Below are 14,962 nucleotides of genomic sequence, written 5' to 3'. Positions count from 1 at the left end.
TTCAGTTTTATCCCAGTGTTCATTCTGAGAGTTCAGAATATCTTTTCCACCTTCTGATCATGGCTGCCAAGGCACGAGATGCAGCCTATGTCAGAACTACATCAAGATATGCTTATTAATAGGGATTTGGTTATTAAAGAAACCATGTGGTGTTTTCATTCTTTCACAAATCAAGGATTATTGAGTCCTGACAATTTTTGCCCTTATTTTCTGTATTCTGTGTCAAAACAGCAACACAGACAAAAACACTGTTCAAGAATATTGTTATACTGCTTTGTGTCTATGTATTTAAATGTTTTCCAGCTTCTCTACATTATCCTGTAAGTCCAGAAAGACATAACTAGTCTCAGACTTTTGATGTAATGCTGAAGTGCTCAGCTACCCTGCCAATCTGATTCCCCAAATTACCGCAGGGAGAAAGGCAAACTGCACGCCTGATTAATAGAACGGCAGACTTCAGCTGGCCCTTGCAGGATTTGGTTGTGTGTTGACTGCAGTGAGCTGTGAAGATACAACCAAACCTTGGGCTCAGCATCTTGTGCCAGGGCTAAAACAAAGATGTGGCCTGAAAATCAAGAAACCATAGTCATAGAATCAGAGACTCAGAATGGTTTGGATTGGAAGAGACCTTAAAGCTCATCCAGTCACAACCCCCTGCCATGGGCAGGGACACCTTCCACTAAACCAGGTTTCTCCAAGCCCCATCCAACCTGGCCTTGAACACTGCCACAGATGGGGCAGCCACAGCTTCTCTGGGCACCCTGTGCCAGGGCCTCAGCACCCTCACAGGGAAGAACTTCTTCATAACACCTAGTATGTAAATCTAGCCTCTGTCAGCTTAATGCCATTCCCCCTTGTCTTGTCCCTACATACCCTTGCACATAGTCCCTCTCCAGTTTTCTTGTCCCCAGCTTCCTCTCCTTTGACAGTGGGACTTTACAGTTTCTATTGTTACCTTTCTGTTCTGTGCCCTTGATTCACTGGTGAGAATACTAACCTTGACCTTGTCACAGGCCTGTGACACAGGCCAGTTAAAACTACACACATAGTTTTATACTCTTTTTAAAGCCACTGGTCATTCAAGTAAGAGCAGGAGAGATTTACCTTCTCTATGATGTGCATCACAGCAGTAAGCTGCTCTTCTGTAATTTCTGTAGCCACTCTGACACTGAGATTCTGGAGGACTCTGTGTAAAATGGTGTCATCAAGAGGCTGATGCAGTTGATCCATCAGCCCCCAGACTGGCAAGGAGTCAAAATCTGAGACAATTGTGATGTTAGCAATACCATACACATCATCTACTCTAGCACTGCCTGTGGGATTAGAAAGTACAATCTGGAAACGTTTAGGAAATGGGTTTAAAGATGCTGTCTTTGGGGTCAGTGTCACATCCAGAAACACATTTCTCTGTCCAGGTTCAAAAGTCAATAAACCTTCAGATCTTGCAAAATCCTGCCCTGCCACAGCTGGAGATATGAATGTCCGACCAATAGGTTCAGGTTTTTGTAGCTCCTTAAAACAAACCAAAAGAGGTTTAGGTAACATTGTGATAGATAAAATTGTTCTAAACCATCTGCTGTAGAACACACATACTTTAAATGGGTAAAATTTAACTACGTAAAAAAGAAGTCCTCTTTCAAAAAGCATTTAAGAATCATATCATGATTGCATTAAATGAAACTGCAATCTGTCACTTGTAGTCAGTGACAACCTAGGAGAAGAATCATGTATATTGGCAATAGCAAATAGGATCACTCTTTTGCTTTTCCCACACAAAAATCACAAAGCTTTTCTGGATGAACAGATGTTACAAATTAGCACATTCATGTGAATTAAGGAGGGGTTGATTTAGTTTGTGCCTGCAGCATGAACTCCCTCAGTTCAAGGTACAGATAGGTATCACAGACACATAAAAACAAAACAAAAGCAGAGCATAGGTTTTGGAAATCTGTGCCCAAACTAATGCCAATTCACGGTATTTTCAGTCCCAGTGTAAATAGTTAAAATGAGAACAATCCACTTTGGTCCAAAGGTGAAAAAAAACACCCACTATGGAATTCACATGCAAAGCAGAAAGGTGAACTTATTTAGGAATGCTAAACAGCCTAATTTCCCTGTGATGTAGCACTATATTTACCTTCCATGAGTTTTATAGATATTGTTTCATTCTTCACATTCTTGCTCTTTTTTGTCAGTTTCCATAACCTTAATATTATGTCTGGTAATGTAATAAACTTTCCTTAAGTAGAAACTAACACTATTATTCAAATGCATGATTTTTCAACTGTATCTATTAATTTAGTAAGTACAAGTATATACTCATTCTTAAGTAAAGCCCTCCTACTGTACAAAATTAGGATTTTTATTAGGGAAATACTACAATTTTGAAAACATTTAGCTTTAATTAGTAGAGTTTACTTATAGAACAAATCAGACATTTCTGAGTTCACAGGAGAACTTGCTAAACCAATGCAGTGTGTATCTGTTTAAAATTCCCCTAGCACATGATCACATATTCTATGCCAGTTCGAGTGAGAAGTTTCCTTCTGTTTATCCCTTCCAATTTATAATTAGGAAACAGGAAAATAAGCGATAGTAACACAACTAGTGACAAGAGCAATGTTTAATAAACCTTTGTTGGAATGATGTAAACATTTGTTTCCAGATAGCCCTCATGCTTCCTGTCCACTGTCACCTCTTATTTTACAGGTACCAATACTTTGGTACTTGGCCACGCACCCTTGAAACCTAAAACTGTCCAACTTTAGCCTAAATGTACACTGGCCAGTAGCAATTTCTTCTCCACTTAAATTATAATGAACTATAAGCTGGAAACAATGTAAAAATACTACATGATCTAACTAAAACACTGGCAAACTACTGTAGAATAAATGCATGGCAACACCATGCAAACCTGTGTAGTGAAAATAGGTATGTATTCAATATAACAATAGAATGCAAAACATTATAAAATAAAGGATAAGCACACTGGGCGCAACAATGTTTCGTTATAAAAACCCTCCCCATAAATAATGCTTTCAGGCCTAATTCAATTGCTAAGGTGAGTAGCTCGAGAGAGGACGCCTTCAACACCAGTGCAGGGGGAAGCTCAGCGTCCAGGAGCCTCAACTCAGAGTGGCAAGAGCCACCAAGGGAGCTTCAAGTCTTCGACAGCACTTGCCCAGAGCCGGCAGCCCTGCTGATGCAAGCAGGGACTCACAGGGGGCGTGAGTCAGGTTTAGTACTTCAAGAACATAGAATAAAATTGATGAAAGAGTTTTTTTCTTAAGTGTACTCTGTGCATTAATAAATTTGTGACCAAACACAGACAGTGTGTTGGTATCTGAATCTCGCAGTCATACCCATCATGGTAAAAGTTAACTTCAGAGAAAGAAGCCTTAAAATAATAGGAGTCTTAGAAGAACCTTACAACAAACAAATGTATTTAATGCCTGAGCATGGCCTTTAAGACTCCTGGAAGGGTAGCATCAACAAAATCTCTCTTGACAACGCAGTGAGAGCAAAGTCTTTTTACTAATGGAAACCTAAAGAAGCTAGACCATCTAGGCCCAGCAAATGTTTGACTATTTCCTGAAAAAAAAAAAGCTAATTATAACAACATTTACTTTAGAGAATGAACAATGATTTAATGATACAAATAAAAAGTTAAATAATAATAATAAAAGTCTTACCTTCATGCTGTAGCTAACCATTGTGGTTACCGATATACTAGAATCTCTAAGAGCTTGCAGACTGATTAAAGTTGTCTTCCTATAAGCCACAGCAAAACGAGATCCCACAGCAAAATAAACTAAACCATGAGGAGCATCACTTTCAAGAACTTTTACAAAAGCAAATCTGGCACTGCTGTTCAATGCTGCTCCTGTGCTCACAGCATACAGTTCAACAAAAAAATATGTTTCAAATTCAGGAACCTGTAAGTGAGGTATAATGATTTTCATATCATTATAAGACCTACTAACTACTTTCAGCTTCAAAAAATGTATATATTATTTTGTATCCACAATGGATTACTTGTACTAACACTTACCACAAGCCTGCTTCCTGAAACATGCAGTAAGTACAATAAATGTATATCCTAAAAATAGTATTACAATGGGCAACACTCTTCATGTACAATAATAAAATCTCAGGTTTTCACATGGAACTTACGGCAGTAGCTATTTATATGCTATATGTATTGTGGCTATAAATCAGGCATAACACATGACAGTAAACTCTCAAATAGCTCCATATTCCAGATTATGGATCTAAGTAGATATACATCTTGTGAAGATTTTGCTCTTTCATTTTCTTTTTGCATTACAAAAAGGCATGTACACACCCACGGAAAAACTGCACAGAAGTCTGAATGTGCAGTTTTGAAACTAGCTAATTAACTTGACTGTGTTTGAGTACTGAACTCAGATAAAGTTCTAAAAACTTTATGATTTTACATACAGCCTTAGTGTTTAAACACTAATGTTTATGCATGTTTTTTCAAGCAAACTTCAATAGACTTGAATGCATAATTAAATTTATTGAAAACCATAAAGCTTAGAACTATGATGATGATTTAGAAAACAAGGTACTGAATTATAGTGTTCATAAGTAAAAGAATGAGCTTAGTCATTCCTGCATTCATGATGCTCGTTGGCTGAAAGTACAGTAGCAGTATTAAATTACAATATGACATTCTGCTTCATTCTTGATTTTGTACCTAAAATGCAAACATGTTTAGAAATAGACTTGTAATTACTAAGATTCCAGAAATAATTGAAAATATGTTATCTGTACCTATTACATGCACACATGAAGCAGGAAACTTGCCAAAAATTTATTTCTTCAGAAGACAATACCATTGCAAAAAAAAATTATGATCACTGAAGACAATTTTTTTTTTTTAATACAGCTTTTTGTTTTAGCTCTGGATTTTTTTTAATCTTGCTGTGATGCTAGGAAAGCAGGATTTAGCTCTTAGGATTAGCTCCTAAATCTTAGGATTTAGCTCTCTAATAAAATCCGTACAGCTGACCAAGTAAAAACTTTCTAGGTAAAAGCTAGAATATACCATAAAAACATAAAATATTTATTGAATGTATTTATGACTTCACAATTTTATAATGTATTTGCTACTGATATATAAGCTATCTTATGAAAGAATTAGAAGAAAAATTAATAAATATTTGGTGTGTTAAGTAGCATATACTTTTAATTGAGCTGTTGTTAAGAATTTCTCTAAATGGAATTATCTTGATTAATTGATGACAGAAACAAATTTACTTGAATGCCACAGGGAACTTAAGCCTTCCATTATCACCTATTAGAGTGGCACACACTTGTGCTTCATGTGACACAACTGCATGTCTCTGCAGCTGCTGCACTGCTGTCATTAAACAATGATTTCACTCCCTTGGACTAAATGCTTCGAAATCCCAGTTTAGCCAGAGAGGCAGCCGATGTCTCATCATCTATATATTTTATTCATTAACTCTGTAATGTAAAAATAACATCTGGAGACAAAGAGGGAAAATGGCCCTCTTACCGTATTCAGAGAATGCACCCTATTCTCTAGTGGGAAATCACTATTTCCCACATCCTACATCTTGCGTTATTTTCTATAATGCAATCAGAACCTTGTCCTTTTCTATTCCCCAGGCTTCAGCTTTGCCACTAGCCTATGGCTGTTAAGATAATTTCTGGGAAAGTTTCAATCTCTCCACTCTGAAAGAATGGCAAGCATTAATTCTTGCTTTCTTAGGGGACTGCCCTAACCACTGGGTGTTCACACAAAAATATTCTTCTTCTTTCTCTTTTCAGTAAAAATGACTGAATGCTGTGCTTTGTGTTAATCCGATGATGTCTGCATTTCTGAGTGCCATCTGGGCCTCTCAAGACTCTTAGGCTTAGACATACCTGACTGACAAAGGCCAACAGCTTTAGTGATGATGCTGCTAAATTGAACTTTGCTGCTCTCAAGCTGGATGTGCACAGTGACAGATTTTTATGCAGCTTTATGTTTTTCGCAGATCACTGCACTAGATTTAGGCATGTAAAATCATGTACAACTTGCAATAAAAGTTTTTTTGTTGAATGAGATGTTATTACTTACAGGATGGGCTTTCCATAAATCAACCAGTCTAAGAAGTGCTTTGATAGATGAAAGATTTGCTGAGTAAAGGATGAGGGTCCAGTACCTGAATATGTAACTCACTGAAATAACTCCTTTTTAAACTCCTTTTTTCTTTTACTGTTCTATAAAACTCTTGAGATCTGCTGTTTACTCTGAACTAAACACTCATCTCCTTCCCAGTTTTTACCTGTCATAATAATGGTAGTACAAGCCTATAAATAAACACGTGTTTGCAGAAGAAAACATATTTGCAGACGTCAGGTTAGCATCTTCAGACTGCACACCAGCTTCTCTGGATCAGAGGAGATTTTCACCTTGATAAATTGCAGTTCAGCATCAAAATACTGTACATAAATGAGCAATTATTACTTACATCATCAGGTTTTATTTTAATGGAAATGTTGCACATTGTTTGTCCTGCCATGCAGGTAGTGGCTCCCAGCACAGATACAAGCTCGTTCTCCAAGTTCATGCCATCCTTCACAAGGACAACAGCTGATTTATTAAATGTCACACGCCAAAAGATCTTCACATCTTCAAAAGCCCTATAAGCAAATCAAAAGAGTATACACGTACTGAAGAAGGAAACATAAACCACAGAGGTAACACACATGTTATGTTATTATTCAGAACTTAGCACTAGGGAACAAACTGCTTTAAGATTAAAGTGTCTCTCTCTTTTTCTTTAAATTCCTTCCTCTAAAATATGTTTCAGTTGCCAGAAAGTAGCAGAGGAAGAAAATATAGCAATTACAGGCACCCAGATCCTTCTCAATTTTTGTTTCAGAAAATGAAATTAGCTGAATAAAAGACACTGGTGTAACCATGTGCATAGAAAGCCAGGAAGAATTTGTCTTTTCTATAAGCTTCAGGAACTTAAGAGTACTTGAGCATATCTGTTTAAAGAACACAAATATGCAACATACCTATGTTAATTACAAAAAAACCCATGGGATCCATGTGAGTGAAGACCTAAGTATAATATTGACTTTTAATTGCTCATTTTAGCATTCATACCTACTTCTGTTACACAGGGAGAGGAGAATCTGACATGCCTTTAGCAGTGCAAATACTTTATCATAAGCAAAGCCTTCACATTTGCTGCCTCATGGTGTAAATTGGAAAATATTTGTGTTTTTCCATTTTTGATTTATACCAGTAAGTGACAGACCTAAGCACATTCACAACTTAAAAGCCTATTTGCCAAATTCTGGGAAGTTATTAAAGGAAGTAAAAGGCAAAGATTTATTACAAAATCTTATCATAACCTCTTTCACTACCAGCAGCATATTACAGAGTGTGGAAGAGCACTTGAATCAGCTTTTGCCTGTACCTGTTTGGTTGCCTTGTGACAATCAGCAGCACCTCTCTGTTTTCTGAGTCTTCATCAAGTACAAGACCACTTTGTATCTCTGGCATGAATCCCAAAATGCCATTCTGGAGATCACTTCCTATATAGGAAACAGACCGCAAGACAGTTAAGCAGAGACTAAATCATGATTTTAATATGGATAACTGCAAAAAAAAACCCAAAACTACTATGTATCAAAAGCATGCTGCAAAGTACCACTTGGGAATGCCTCAAGCACTTTTATTTTTATATTTGTATTCTTAATTTATCCTGGTAGGTTGGACAGGGCTTGAAGCAACCTGGTCTAGTGGAAGGTGAGGTTGGAACTGGATGAGCTTTATGGTCTCTTCCAACCCAAACCAGGCTGTGATTCTACGATAACCCTTAAAACATATTATTTCTATACAAGAATGGGCCTCAGCATGCCCCTAGATGGACGGCATTGACATAGCAGGTTATGGGATAAAGATGGGCTTCCAAGGATATGACCTCAGCTTTCCCATTCATCCCACCCCTAATTATTTTCCCAGATTGTTACATCATCTTCTCTCCTGCATTTTTAATTCAGTGTGTGAAACTAGGGAGCTGCAAAATACTTCACTGTCCTCATGGGAATGTAAATAACTTCAGTAAAACAGGAGTAGAGAAAAAAAAAAAAAACCCAATGGGGTTAATGAAGAGAAACTAATGTCTGCACAGTTTTCCATTAAATCCTGTTTGTAAAGGATTTCTCCTTACAGGTAGTGATGGCTTTACTCTGCAATTGAAAAGGCAATCTACATCTGATCCAGTGATTATTAAATGTCAATATATACACTGAAGATTAACAGAAAGTTCATGTTTGTTTATGCGGATGCACAAATATTCAGCCTGTGGTATCTTTCTCTCTATGCAGTTAAATGCAGATACATGCTTTGACCCTTGTGCTTAATGTTAGTTGTCTCTCAGTCTTACTTTATGTGCTCATTGTACTCAGGGTGTAAATCTAGAGGGTGTTAATACACATCTGTGGGATTCAATGCAAGTTCAAATTCCAACCTGTGCCTATGCACATACTTCTTTGGTTAACTTGCACGTACAGGACACTGGTTACTTGCATGGTGAATTCTAGAGATGGTGCACATGAAAGGAACTTGTTTTACACAGTCTGGTTTTGCACACAGTCTTGGTTGCTGCATATGCTTACCCAACATCACAGTTTCATCTTAGTTGTTAATATTTACCTTGTTTTGTTAAACCATCTAAATACACAAAACTTCAGTAAATGTTGGACCTTACATGTGACTTTCTTGATTAGCCTGAACTGTTCCAATTCCCAACTAGTTTCTAAAACTTAAGCTATATTGTGGTTAAACTTGGTTTATATTCAGTTGATAAGTCTGATGGATATCTAAAAGATAAGCGAAACTGGAAGTCGGACATCACTTTCTCTCAGTAGCATGGAGTGACTGAAAGAACCTCAATGGCAAAGAAATGGCAAAGAAAACAAACAAACAAAAAAAACCCTGCAAGGCTTACATCTACAAGAAAAACACTCAAGTTTAGCCTTTGCCTTCCTGAAGTAAAGCAGGACTAGAACAGAGATAAGCAGCATCTACAAATTCATGTTGAGTTACATTGCTAAAGGGATGCATGGTGGACTTCGAACAGTACACGCTTCCTCCCTCTGATCTGGAGCTCAAGATTTGGAAATAGAAAACCCTGCTTATCATCAAACAGAATCTCAATCTTTACATGAAAATTGGTATTATAACGTAGTTATTTACTGTTATTTAACTCAGCTGTACTTACTACTTTTCTGGGGGAAGAAAATATTACCTGCAATAATCACTGTTGCAAAAGCAGCAAATCCATATTCATCCTTTCCTTCCACAATCTGAGCTCCGCATTCAGGATCTGAGAGGAAAACATAAAACAATTCCTGTCCTTCGGGCTCATCATCATCAAAAATTTTAATGGACACCTTGCTTTCTCTTTCTCCATCCAGCAAAGTCAAAGAGACTGACTGTTCTTCAAAATCTTCTCCTTCCATTGCCCAGGTGAAGTTTGATTTCCAAGCATTTCCAAAAGGGTATGAATCTACTCCACTCTGTGCACTAACTCCCCCAAAAGTTTTAACAGTTACTTCAATATCACCAGTAAACCCTTTGGTCCTTCTGATATGAAGTACCACTGTGTTGGGGCTACTGTTGTTTGCATCTTCTTCAACATAAGCAAACTCTGGCCCCAAACTTAGTATTCCATGAAGCATATCATTAGCCAGGATATTAATTTTTGCAACACTGAAAGCTGGATTCAAACGTGGACTCCAGGCAGGATTCACAGGTTGAACATCCAAAATTTCCACAGCAGTCAAATTTACAAAAAAAAATTCCTCCATTTCAGAGACAGTGTCATCTATTACTGATACCTCTATCACAGCAGTTTTCTCAAAGCGTAAAATCATAAGCTCTCCATTGTAGATGGGTATAAAGTCCTCTAGTGGTTTGGCACTTCCTGGAACAGTCTGATATGCCAATTTAGTGATATTACTTTGAAAACCAAACAGTCTTTGGACATGTAGTGTGACTGTCTGCACATCTTCTTCAACTGAAATAGATCTAGAGTTAGGAGCAAACTGGAATATCCCCATTGGCTCAATTTCAGCTATAGTAAATCCAGATCTGAAACAGAAAAGATTCAAAGTTGAGAAAGGAAATGCAAAGTTTGAAAAGTATAACCCGCAAGCAGAATAATTTCCAGTGAACAGTCAGTGATGGCTGTAACAAATGTGTAACAGTCGAGGGAAGCAACAGCAAAAATGAAAAGCAAGATCCAAAGACGTTTCATTTTTGCCGTGATTGGATCAAATGTTTGTCCACAGGCTTGATGCATCCTGAGTCAGCACAGGATACAGAATAAAGGATAAATAAAATAAGGTCTTCCTGAGACAATGGAGAGGCAAAGGAAAGTATGATGTCTTTCTACTGGGAACACAATGCAGACAGACATAATACAATACAGGTACTCTGAGTAATACCAGTTTTAACCACTGAAAATTTTCCTGTACCAAGGGAAAACTGTGGAGCAGACAGATGCTAGCAGATCTTCAGCTTTAACTAGGAAGCTAGAGAAGGAAGGGAAGTTATTCTAAAACGTAAAGTGGGGCTTTGAAATACTAACTGCCCCCCCATAGTAATTTTTAACAGATCTGAGCCCTATTATCAGTATCAATTTAAGCTCTACTTTGTTCATATAAAACATATTTCCTTCTTAACGAAATAAGCATAGAGACTAAGACTCTATTAAACCCTGGGTCTTACACTTGTCTATAAACTGACCCATTATTCAGTGCTAGCAGCTACCTAACGGCATTGCAATTACACTGAGTGATTTTCATTAACAAACTAGACTCCTTCAACCACTTCAAAATAAAGCCTTCAAAATAATGGTCAGCTTTACCTCCTGTGCTAGGTTTCTAAGAATAAAAGGGATGTTTATATAAATCAGGTATTTTCAGAGCATTTCTTGTTTAATTTTATTTATTTTATATAATATTTATTACCTAAGACCTTCTAAAAATGGATTTTTAGGGACACTAATGAAGACTGTCAGAACTGCTCTTATTCATCAGCTTCCTGGCTAAAACTGTTGATCCTGGTTCTTAAATATCTTCATAGTCCTGGAGACATTCTAGGCACCTTCAATCCTAGTGATATGGAATAGACTGGAACTGGAGAAAAGCTTCTGTTCTGATTAGGTCAGATCTGCAGCACTGACACTATTTCAACCTGAGAGAAGACACACAAATTTATCAAAGAAGGCACAACTTCCTACCTACCTATAAGTTAATAGGGATTTGTATGAGGTGTATGCCTGTACACAGGTTGCAATCCTCACAGCATCTGTGCAATGCAAAAGTAATATCCTTACCTGAGGCAAGCCCCACCAGACACATTGGTGTGCACTGCTGTTAACGTGATGGCAAATGACTCATGTTTATTTACATTTGGAATAGCTTGAAATGAAATTATTTTACTTTGCTCACCAAAGGAAAATACAACAGTACCTGAAGAAAAAGAGTGAGAGAGCACAAGTCAAAATAACTAAATAGGAATTGTCTTTAGGTACTTGAGTCATAATTCCACTCCGTTTAGGAAGAAACCCACATTGATAAAGCTGTCCATCAGGGGCACAGCATTGTGACTGCCTCCAAGATAAATCTCTATGAAGCTTAGTTCCTTTTTTGCTCATAAGCACCCATCACAAACAAAAATTAGACCACAAAATTTCATTCTAGTAACTTTTCATTAATAGAGGAAGCATGTAGAGGTACAAATACTTAAAATGTGAAATCATCACTTATGCAACCTTCATAGCTGTTTCCTCCCTCAAACAAGCACTTACCAAATGGAGGAGTAATATTGCCTGGCTGAGCAAAATCAGCGATTAGGTCTGGTGGGTATCCTGAAATCCAGCTAACTGTTACAGAGCCATAAACTCCTTTTCTGGTTACAACAGCCTGGCCTGTCCCTGCTACAATATCTGCAAGTCGTAAAATCACAGATTCAAATCCAACCTGTGGAAACACAGTAGATTTTGTTACAGAATATGAAATAAAAAAGAGCAATAACATAGGTGAAAACATACTATATTTTGCAAAATGGGCATTTTAAACAATAATTCTGCATGCATAGAGATGTATGTATGTATATAGATGTATTTATATGTGTATGTGTGTGTATGTATAAACACATGCTTCATTTATAACTATTCAACAATACTTCTAAATCTTAGATTTCTGAGAATTACATCTCATGGAAAAGGAACCAGTATGACTTGCATTTCAGCACTAAAAACACTGGATATAGCATTCTGTGTCTGTTGTTTAAAAGAAAAACAAACCACCTGCCCTTAATGCTCCCAGGAAATAGCTGTAGCACTGTACAGAAACACATACATAGGTCTAAAATAAATTATTGTGTATCCAGTAGAAACCAAGTTGTTGCCACACAACATTGCTCACAAAATTATTTTTACTAGTGTGATCTACTTTTTCTTTGAGCAGCAGATGGGCCTTAAAGGATAATTTGTGCCTAAAAGGAATGATAAATGGATGTATGGTAGTAAACAATGTTTACAGAAGAACTATTTAAGTTCAATTACAAATTAAAAGACAGAACAATGCTTCAAGACAATTAAAAGCATTAAAAACCATTTTATTAGAGTTTTTGTTCACAACTCAGCATGTTATCGCCTTTGCTTGACATACAAAATGGGAACTGTAGCACACAGAACAGGCAAATTTTCTTTTCTCACTCTCAGGCAAAGTAGACAAATGGAGGATTTCCTACTCAGGGATTAGCCAAATATATTGTCAACTGCACTAAAACCAGCATGACCTATATTTCATTTTGCTCATATTGCTGCATACATATTGTTGCCTACTTCAAGGATGCTATACTTAAAGGAATAATTTTGTCCAGAATTAGTCCTTTTCTCTTAAGCCTGAGAAATTCCATTTCACATAAGCAGAAATATAAACTAACCATAGCATTTACACTATTTTCATTTTATAGATGAAGAGACATTTTCAAACTATATTAACACGTATCTGTAAAAATTTGTGTCAAAAAAAAAGAAAATATACAGTACAAATAATAACTGGAAAATTCTTTTCAGTCATTAAATTGGTTGCAAAACTGAAAACTTTGAGAAGCCAGTTGAATCCTCATAGCATCTATCTGTTGTAGTGGAGCATACCTTCTTTGTGTCGTAGAAGTGTTACACTGCAGCCAGTCTACTGACCTGTGAATTGGCAGCTTTCTCAGGAACAAGCACAATAGTTGACTTTGCTTTTCCTAGTATTTTAGGCACATCCTTGGCACTTCCCATAACCAGGCTTACATTAGTCAGTTCCAGAGTAAAATTCAAGCCCAGTAGAATAAATGCCTTTTGAGAGAGAATTTAAGTAAAAAGGTAGAAATTTAATTCCACTAAAAAACACCATATCCACCAGTTCAAAGAATTAAGTATCACAACAACCTGCAGGTTTTATTCCACTAGGATAAAAAAGCAGTATTTTCAAGGCAAGCGTTTTGTCGATTATGTGTCTCAAAAGAAATACAGCTAAAGCATTGATACTGTGAATGTGATTTGCCAGCATTTTTTGGAATGTGAGTTTTTAGACCAACTACTGCCATTTTAATAAACTGTATATAACACAGTGGCCTCAGCTTTATTTAATCCTTAGGATTACAAAGACATACAATGGTTGGAAAAGGATGTAAGACACTAATATTAATAAGAACAACCTACCAAGGAACACAGAGAACTGCAAGTAAATTTGCCTACTGCTTCATCAATCAGCACTGACAGATCACTATTTACAACCCAAAAGGGAAACTTGAGGAAATAGTTCCATATATATATAATAATAAAATACCAAACTGATAGTAACACAGGACAATGATGGAAGGAAAGACTGAATATATGAACAGTGGCATAGCAGTGACTTGACAATTACTGCTCTTGCAGGGGGGTTGGACCAAATGATCTTTCGAGGTCCCTTCCAACCCTTGGGATTCTATGATTCTGTGATTCTGTGAAAATGTATTTGAACACAGTCCCTATCCACAATGGTGGACACCATTGAAAGTTTAGTATCTTTTTCCACTACGTTGGTATTGTGAAACAATAGATATCATAGGAGCTAAAAGGATAATACCAACCTGGTTACTTATTGGCACTCTTTTTACTCCAAAGCTGGCACCATCTTTTACTGTGAGGTATCCCACCTCATTCTCAGGTTCAATTAGCACTTCTTCATGATGAGACATGATATGGTACTCAACCATCACTTCTCCAAACGCTCCAGCATGCCGAGTTACATTGATCTGAACATACCGATCCATGTTTCTCTCTACAAATACAGACTGATGATCAGAGTACAGGGCAAACACTCCATGAGGATCATCATTCGCAAAGACATTGATCTTCGAAATTCTTTTGTCTTGGTCTAAATCTGCTCCACCTTCTACTGAAATCAGCTGCACCACATAGTTTTCATCCAGTTCTGGAACATCATCAGGTAACAGGTAGATAATTATCTCAGCTGCACTCTGCTGGTCAGCAATGACAACAGAGTTCTCTGTTGTAAGGAAGTCACCTGTGATGTCAGATTCACTACATATTTCCCAGTAAACCTGAAATGAGTTTAGAAAATGCACAAAACGAAAGCAAAATTACAGATAGAGTCAGAAACTTTCATATGTAGGATTCAGTACAGATAGGATATGGAACAGACTGGTTTTAAGAGGGTAAAATAAATACTGGTTTAGGTTGGCACAGAAAGAACACAAACTGTCTTACAAAAGTGTGTGTTGTTCCTTTGACAGTACTATGAATTGAAAGATGTCCTTTGTATATCTTGAGAATATTTATGTAAAACTATATTGAAACTCAGAATTTTTAAAAATTAATAATTTTTTTACATCAGC

The 14,962-nt window shown here is 36.9% G+C and overlaps 1 protein-coding gene across 1 annotated transcript in view; it reads right to left on the bottom strand.

Moving 5' to 3' along the window:
* Positions 1-14,962, bottom strand: part of ADGRV1 (adhesion G protein-coupled receptor V1) — a 264,845-nt gene that overhangs the window by 158,154 nt on the left and 91,729 nt on the right. The window contains exons 69-77 of the mRNA XM_031046194.2: positions 14,195-14,668; positions 13,272-13,415; positions 11,871-12,042; positions 11,397-11,532; positions 9,303-10,147; positions 7,467-7,584; positions 6,507-6,678; positions 3,693-3,935; positions 1,105-1,512 (exon numbers count right to left, since the gene is read on the bottom strand). Coding sequence (XP_030902054.2) covers positions 1,105-1,512; positions 3,693-3,935; positions 6,507-6,678; positions 7,467-7,584; positions 9,303-10,147; positions 11,397-11,532; positions 11,871-12,042; positions 13,272-13,415; positions 14,195-14,668 — 2,712 coding nt within the window. The remainder of the gene's footprint in view (positions 1-1,104; positions 1,513-3,692; positions 3,936-6,506; positions 6,679-7,466; positions 7,585-9,302; positions 10,148-11,396; positions 11,533-11,870; positions 12,043-13,271; positions 13,416-14,194; positions 14,669-14,962) is intronic.

Source organism: Melopsittacus undulatus, chromosome Z, assembly GCF_012275295.1.
Source record: "Melopsittacus undulatus isolate bMelUnd1 chromosome Z, bMelUnd1.mat.Z, whole genome shotgun sequence".
Taxonomy (NCBI): Eukaryota; Metazoa; Chordata; class Aves; order Psittaciformes; family Psittaculidae; genus Melopsittacus; species Melopsittacus undulatus.
The sequence above is the reverse complement of the archived record's forward strand: the minus strand, read 5'-3'. Positions and strand labels throughout refer to the sequence as shown.